This window comes from Psammomys obesus, unplaced genomic scaffold, assembly GCF_907164565.1.
Source record: "Psammomys obesus unplaced genomic scaffold, mPsaObe1.curated_primary_1811, whole genome shotgun sequence".
Classification (NCBI taxonomy): Eukaryota; Metazoa; Chordata; class Mammalia; order Rodentia; family Muridae; genus Psammomys; species Psammomys obesus.
Window position 1 is genome coordinate 9,554,606 of NW_026586550.1, and position 8,734 is coordinate 9,563,339.

The window sequence follows — 8,734 nt, forward strand, 5'->3', positions numbered from 1 at the left end:
TAGATAGATAGATAGATAGATAGATAGATAGATAGATAGATAGATAGATAGATAGATAGAGGCAGTGATGCATAAGAAAAGCTGAAATTATACCAGATGGCCACCTCTAGCTTGAAGGGAGCATTGGAATTCCATTTCTTTTCAAACTCTATGTGTAAAGGGAAAGCAAACATAAAGAGATTCCATTGACCTTCATGAGAGACAGCATACAGTGTTCAGCTCAGTATGATAAACAACACACTGTGGGCACACAAATGCAGGAGCCAACTGCTTGGGAGATTTCGAAATACTTCATAGAATGTAACAACTGAATAGGAGTTAATTGAGTGGAAGAACAAATAATTTTTTGTTCCTTTACATTTTTCAGTTGGTAGGCTATTTAATATGAAATAAAGGAAAATACACTGCTTTCATTTAAACACTAGGAATATATAGGGGGAAAAAAGTGAAGCACATCCTCAGACCTCTGAGACTGCATTTTTCTAAAGGCAGAAATTTTAATTTCAGATAGTAACAAGTACTTCAAGAAAAAAAAATAGGAAATGCCTTTGTAATGCTAAAAAAAAAGTTAATTATTAGGGTAGAAAATTTCTTGAGTGTATTATATGTTTCTCTTAAGTATAATTAAATATTTCTTTAAAGATTTATCCTGTTTGGGGTCTTTTGCAAGCCCTTTAGAATAAAAGACTAACAAGATTGGCTCCTGCTGACAACATATTTGCTATGGTAAAGGAGCAAGTTTATAAGGAAAAATGTCAGTTTTAAATTAGGAAATGTTGAATTTGAGGTATTTGTGATACTTGATATAGATAAATTTTGAAGCAGATAGGGAAGGAGGGAGGGTGAGGTTTAAAGTTTAAGGTAGAAGTTCAGGGTAAAGATAAAGGAGCAAAGTATTGTGAAAAGAAAATTTTTTTTTTTGTATTATTAGTTACAGTTTGTTAGCTGTATCCCGCTCCCTCATTCCTTCCCAATTCAACCCTCCCTCCCTCATCTCCTCCCTACCCCTTTCCAAGTCCACTGATACAGGAGGACTGTCTCCCCTTTCATCTGACCCTGGTTTATCAGGTATCTTCAGGACTGGCTGCCAAGTCCTCCTCTATGGCCTAGCAGGGCTGCTCCTCCCTCGGGGCAGCGGGGGAGGTCAAAGAGCCCGCCATTGAGTTCATGTCAGAAATAGTCCCTGTTCCCCTTAATAGGGAACACACTTGGATACTAAGCTACCATGGGCTACATCCGAGCAGAGGTTCTAGGTTATATCCATACATGGTCCTTGGTTGGAGAAATAGTCTCAGAAAAGACCACTGTGTCTAGATATATTTGGTCCTTGTGGAGCTCCTGTCCTCTCCAGGTCATACTAACCCCTTCTTTGTGAAAATTTTTTTGAGTGACTGCTTAGGAAAGAGTTAATATGTAAAAGGGGAGGGAACTGAAAAAAGAAGTCAAGTATACTCTTGGAGTCCAGTGGATGTGTGTTCAGCAAAGGGTAGCATTAAAATGGCATGTACCACTAACATAACTCTTAAGATAATCAACAGGAGCTCAGAAGGTTGGAGAGTTTTAACAGTATAAAAGGGAATTGAGGTGTCATTCAAGGCAGAAGAAGCAACAAGGAAAGAAGCTGCAGGTACAAAATGGAGATGGAGACCAAAAGGTATATAGGTTTTCTAGAGGCTACAATGTTGAATAGAAAGTATTTAGCAAGAAAGAAGAGATAAGGTAATATTCTAAACACCATGACCAAAAGCAGCCTATGGGAGAAAAGGTTTATTCAGCCTACACATCCAGGTCACTGTCAATCTCTGAGAGATGTCAGGGCAGTCTCAAAAGCAGCAACTGAGGCAGAAGCAGTGGGGGAACACCGCTTCTGGCTGTCTCTGGCCCATGCTCAACTAGCGTTCTGATTTTTGGATTTGGGGTTTTTTGGGTTTGGTTTGGTTTGGTTTGGATTTTGTTTGTTTGTTTTTGTCATTGTTGTTTTGGTTTTTTGAAATAGGGTTTCTCTGTGGATCCTTGGGTGTCCTGGACTCACTTTGTAGACCAAGCTGGCCTTGAACTCAGTGATCTGCCTTCCTCTGCCTCCTGAGTGCTGGGATTACAGGCATGTGCCACCGTACCTCACTTAACTAGGTTTCTTATGCAAGTCAGGCCCCATCTGCCTAAGGATGATGCCACCCACACTAGTCAAGATAATCTCTCATAGACATAGCCACAGGCAGTCTGGTCCGGGAAGTTGAAGTTCTCTCTTCCCAGGTGACTCTAGGTGTGTCAAGTTGATGAAAATTAAGCAGGTGGTGAGAAAATTGCTTGTGTTTTTTTGTTATTTTTCTTCATTTTCATTTATGAGGATGCCACTAAAAGCTCTTAGAAAGGTGAAGAAGATTGTCAGCATTGTGTTTGAGAAAGATCCAGATAAATGTGAGTAGTCTAAATTGCATGATAAAGAAGTAAAACCAGATAGGAAACTATTGCATCTAAATGTTGAGAAGATCCTGAAAATAATGATTGCAGTGGAGAAGCAAGGGCTAATAGGAAATGTTAAGATAGTACAGATTTAGTACCTGGTTATAAAGTCAACAAGAAAAGGTTCATAGTTTCTCACATTTCTTGCTAAGTTCTTCACCATGAGAGAGAGAACACTGAAAAGGAGTAAGCTTGTAGAGAAAGGTGACAGGCTTGTTTTAGGATATGTTGTTCAGCATGGGAGTAAAGCTACCTGAGCTAGCTAATGAGAAGCACCCGAGCAAGTGTTACAGCAATCTATAATGAATGGGGAATGTATAGGGGCAGTCAGAGAGGGTGGAAGGACTTGGAAAAAGAGCAGGGAAGAGCAGGCCAAACAAAGCAGAGAATGGGGAGATCCTGTCTTGAGAATGGGTGTATTGAGTTAGGGATTTGACAGTTCTCACTGCTCAGATACATTAACACCCAGTGAACTCAGCGTTTAGAGAATATTATTTCCTTGTTTCAAAGTATTTTTAGAGCAGTTTACGTCAGTTGCCAGTTGTGTGCTATATCTATTTTTCCTTTTCTAAGGAAGAGAACCTCAGGGTTTTAGTACTATATATGGCAACCCAAATGAGATGTGCACAGAGTGTATGTGCCATTTCCAAATCATCACCTGAAGTAGGACTGCTATGCGCGTGCCCACCCCAACCCCCAGCCCTGTCACTGCCACCATCACTCCTAATCTAGCAAGCTGAAGGCAAGTGTACACCACCTTTCTACCAAAGGGACACAAAAAGTACTCATGGGAGAAAAACAAGACAAAAGAACCTATATGCTTAAATAACCTTCTGAATAAATTTGTCTTCCATTTTATTTTTCTAGTTTACCCTAACAGTAACAAGTAAGTTCAAAAGTTTGTTGTTTGCAGATGAATAAGACTGAGAAGGCTGGAGCTGTTACCGTAGATATATCACAGTATTTCACTGTGTATAGTTCCTTCTATTTGTAAGGGCTGCACGGAGTTACAGTATTGGAATAACAGAACTAAGAATAGTAGTTGTTACATGCCACAGAAAGCAGTATTTATCCCAAATAATTAAACATTGTTATTACATTTTAAATTTGAGAGTCAACATACAGTTTTTTCAGGCCAGAATGTATAAGTTAATTTTAACATATACAAAAGTTGGCAAATTAAAAGATCCTCAAGGAGAATGACAGGCAAAGCCAGGAGGGTATCTAATGATACTATATTATGAGAGACACTATGCCATCAAGATGTATGAAGAAGCCTAGATTCAAGTAACTATTTAAATGTTCAAAGAAAATGGTGCACTAAGTACAAGAAAGTGGGAGTCTGAGGAAGAGGATGTTGGTAAGCTAAGACTCATCTCTGCGGCAGGAAATCAAAGCCAGTAACTCAAATAGTAACAGGAGCATATTATCTAAAGCTATAGAAATTATCACATAACTAAAAATGAATGTACAAAAATAACTTGCTTCCTCAAGAAAGGATGGGACCAGATATACCTAAATTCTCCAGTAACTTTATTAGTCTCAAAAGCCATTTTCCTTAATATTCTCACCCATGTTGACAGGTTCATTATTTTTCATGTTATTATAGGATGTCTTTTACTTTCATTTAAAATACTAACATTAGTTGTAACTTATAGAGTTAGAAGTATTTTGTCAGCTAAATGTTGGCATAATAGTAATTCAAACTAATAGGAACTTTTTGAAAAGATGTTTGGCTAGTGAGAGAATTATTGAAAAGTGGAAGCTGGAGAGCTGGGGCCTTGAGGAGCAGGGATCTTTCAGGTGTTTGGTCTAGGTGAAACCACAGTTAAGGGAGCTCCAACTCTCTGTGGTCACTTCCATTCCTCCCCATAACTCCTCCCAACTGTGCGTGTATGCATGTGTCTCTGTCCATTTATCCCACAGAAGGTAATTGGTACTGACTATATTTTGCTGGATATGAGGCCATCCACTGAAAAGTAGCTGACCTACCAGGAATGATGCCCTTAAAAAGGTCCCTCCCAGAAGCCAAGGAATATAGGAATATTACTGCTTTGAAACTTGGTTGATTAGACAATTATGATAAGTAAAAGCTGATCCACTATTTTCCGTGCTATTGTAGAGGTGGTAGTGGTAGTTTAAATGAGAATGTTCCCCATAGACTCATAATTGATGCTTGGTCCCTGGTTGGTAGAACTGTTTTGGGAAGGATTAGGAGGTGTGGCCATCTGCAGTTGGGCTTTGAAGTTTCCGAAGTCCACAGCATTCCCAGTCTCTTACTCTCTACTTTGCACTTATGGATCAGATGTACGCTCTCAGCTACTGCTCTTGTGTCATGCTGCTGTCATTGCTCCTCACCATGATGGTCATAGACCAACTCTACAAAACTGTAAGCAAGGCCCCAAGTAAATGCTTTCTCTTATAACTTACCTTGATCATGGTGTTTCTTCACAGCAGAACAGTAACTAAGACAGTTGTTTTGTTTCTTATAATTTCTAACACTTGAAAAATAACACTGCCTTCTTAATTTTGTTTTATCTTATTAGTGTGGGAGGGGGAGACATGTGCATGTCATAGCATAGTGTTAAAGACAGAGGACAACTTTCCAGAGTTGGATTAGTCCTTCTACGATGGGTTCCAGGGATCAAAGTATAAGAGGCCTATGTTACATAGCCCCTTCTGGCATTCTTTCCCTAGTGTGGGTTCAGTTAATGAAGGTTTTTTCTTCTCTTTTCCAGGGTGCTGATAAGACTGTAAAAGGCCCAGATGGACTGACCGCCCTTGAAGCCACTGACAACCAGGCAATCAAAGCTCTTCTCCAGTGATGGATGGAAGGACTAATAACGTGGGAAGAATGACTCTCCTGTGGCCTCACATTGCTGCCTGTCTGTCTGTCACTTTCTATCTGCCAGCTTCTTCAGCTAAATACTTTTAAGAGGAGTGAGGGGAGAGAGAAATTCATAACAAATCAGACTACGGGGGGGAGGGGGGACACGTGTTTTGGAGGAGCAGCGGGGAATGTGATCAGGCTTTTACTAGGATTCCTGATCAAACCAGCCTCTTTTCTGTTTCCAGTAAAATATATAGCTTATACCCAAGGGAGAGCAAAAATACAGTGTACTGGAATCATTGGACCTTCTCAGCTCCCTAGCTAATTTATTAGTGTATTGAAGGTCTGACCGTACAAGGCCGACTGTGCTTATTTGGTAGCCCTAGCTGTGAGCAGTAGTGGCTGCTGTTATGTCAACTTAGGGTGCTGAGATAAGCAATCAGCTACAGCCTTCTGCCTTAAGAATGCACTCTCCTGGGGGTTCCTGGCTAGTTAAGAGTGCTGCCTGCGGTTAGTGACCAAAATCTTTCTTGAATGACTTTAATCTTTATGTGAAAGCTTAGGTAAGGTAAGGAACAGCGCACCCCTAAATTGCTGGATGCCTAAACTTTGGATTTTCTCTCCCCTTTCACATCAATTTCATGTCTCTTTAGATAAAACTGACTAGTTTTATTTATAAAATGTTAAATTCTAGGAGCCTAAAGGAGGAATCATTCCAGTATGCTTATTTCTTTTTTCTCCTTTAGACTCAGACATTTATATAACATTGAAACACTTTGAGACTCCTTCTGGTAGTAAAGGAGATTTAAAAATAAAATCATAGCCATAAGCGTGTTAGTATCTTATAAAGAGAGAACAGTTGTCTTAGTACCTATGGATTTTCTTCATTTGCTTTTTGAGTGAATCGGCCTTCGTTGTATTTTGGAGAATGAAGACTATTCTTTGGAATGCCTCTCTAAGACCCACCAGGGATGCTGATTTTGTAGTGCACCAAAGCTATCACTGGGGTGAGATGTACTATTTGGACAGATGGAACCTCATCCTTTCAAAAACGTTCTTGTTACCAGGGTTTCCTGAGCTGTTATAGACTCCTGCTGGGCCAACACCACCCCACCTACATAGTATTTTTGTTTCTCTTCACAGTCATGCACTGCACATATGTAACAACTTCAGAATGCATTCGGTGTTCTTAGAATACAGTGCCCTAAAATGGTGTTCTTAGTACCTACAGAAATTTTAAATTCATCTCTAAATTTTTATTTTATGAACAATAAAGTGAATTAAAGCATACAACCTTAAATTTGATAGCCTACATTTAAAGTATTAAGATTTCTTTGACTTTTGACTTGCCATTCTTACAGGCTTACAAAAACTATTAGTCTTTCCCTAGCCAGTCATGCAATAATTGAATGTACCTCAAATTTTTAAAGGGTGGGTGGGATAGGGACTTATATTCACATATGGATAATAAAACTTAATAATGATTTTTTTTTAAGGCAATGTAGCATTCTATACCAGGGATAAACTATTACCATGAACAGTCAGCCTATCTAAAAACTATTGATCAATTGATAATTGGTTGGTTGGTTGGTTGGTTGGTTGGGCGTGTGTGTGTGTGTGTGTGTGTGTGTGTGTGTGTGTGTGTGTGTGTTCCTATGAACTCTTTTTTTATCCTGTGGCTTTTTTCACTTTCAACTAACCTGACCCTGTGATTTTTCTATGTCCAAGAAAACAGTCACAAAACAGTACTTTAAATACTTTGATATATTTGGCTAACTCTGCTTAGTGCAGCCTACTAGAGTTGGACATCCTACACTTGATCTTAGCCAAAAGGCCAAAAAGCTGTAGAGTTACACATCCTGGTAGGAAGTGGGGGGCACTCAATCAGTCTGTAACTATCATAATGCAACAGGGTGTTTTGAGACCTTTGTTTTCACCTCTTGGCATACTATTTTAAAAGCTTGAATTGTACCCTTCACACAATTTTCAGTTTGTATTTCAGAATGTTCTGTTACAGTTGGCTATTGCAGAGAGTTTATTGTCTTATCATTCCTAAACTTGGGTCTGCTTTCTACAGTCATTATGGTACCGAAACCATTTGATTCTTTGTACAGTTTATCCTGGTGTTCCTTGTAATGAAGTAGAGGCTCTTTCGCCTTCCCTCCTTTGTTGGCCATTTTGTAAACCCATAGCTATGAAGTGATTGCTTAAGAAAATAGCATATAAACATAGACTAGGATAGACTGACCAGGATGGTTTACAGTTTCTTTTAAAATAAAATAAAATAAACAAACAAAAAAAAACTAGGTTATTTATAATGTATTTCTAAACCACTTGGTAGAGAAATTCATGGCAATTAATGTTAATATTTTTGAATAAATGAAGCTACAATGTCTGCTTTTGGTACTACACGCATTAATAAAAGGTTAAGTTTTGTTCTCCACTGAAGTACTATTTAACATCTCAGAAATTAAAACCTGCATGTTCTATAGTTTTATATTAAATCCATCATTTCATATGCACTGTATCAAGTAAAAACAGGTAACTGCCTGTTGATGATTAGTGTACTAACAAATCCACCCACAGCTTCGTGCTGGCATATGTAGATTTGAGTTAACAGCACTTGCATATCCTGTGTAGTTCTGTGCACGGCTCACCTGTGTAGAAGCAGCTGGGCACAGAAGAAAGGAGAATCTGCTGCATGTGGAAGCTCAACAAGTAGCCTTCTGTTCGTTTATCCCTTACCCAGGTAAAGGAGCTTCAGTTTCTTTGTACTTGATTTTTTAACTTCAGCTGAGCTGCTGTTTCCTCATGTAATATTGTATACTCGGTTGTGTATAGAAGAAGCTGGTAAGAGTGCCCTCCTACATAAATAAGCAATTGCAGTGTTTTGCATGCAAAATCTAAAACTTTAAATTGTCCTGATTCTATTTTGTAAATGGAGAAACAATCAATCTTTCTAAGCAGTATGGAGGAAGACTAGTGCTTTGTGCATTTTTGGTATATTTGAGTTCATGTTTCCACAATGTCATTCCCTTCGACACAGTTGGGTTTCTCATAAGTGCCCTAGTTCATGTACATCCGAATGCTAACTAATACTGTGTTTAAGTTTTGTGTTGCAAGAACAAATGGAATAAACTTGAATTGTGCTATAGAGAACATGTCAGCAACATGTTTATCCCCATCACTGTCGCCTTCCTTTCCAGACTTTCTTCAACTATGAAAATCTTGGCTGACGTGAGCTTTTAATCTGATTTTATCCCACTTCTTGAAGAAATAAGTAGAGAAAGACACCAAATATTAAAGACTTGGTGGGAATAGATTGTGCTACTCATGGAGAGGATTTTTTTTTTTTTAGCTTCAGTATTAGTCTTCTGATACACATTGTTGCTGTTATAGGTTCAGGAACCCACCCTAACTGACTGGAACAAGATACAGCCA

At 38.8% G+C, this 8,734-nt stretch overlaps 1 protein-coding gene across 1 annotated transcript in view; it reads left to right on the forward strand.

The window, feature by feature from the left end:
- The window catches only part of Mtpn (myotrophin), a 34,735-nt gene extending 26,283 nt beyond the window's left edge, over nucleotides 1-8,452 (forward strand). Inside the window, exon 4 of the mRNA XM_055602121.1 lies at nucleotides 5,202-8,452. Within this exon, the coding sequence (XP_055458096.1) occupies nucleotides 5,202-5,288 (87 nt within the window). The 3' untranslated portion in view covers nucleotides 5,289-8,452. The remainder of the gene's footprint in view (nucleotides 1-5,201) is intronic.
- Nucleotides 8,453-8,734: the final 282 nt, after the last annotated feature.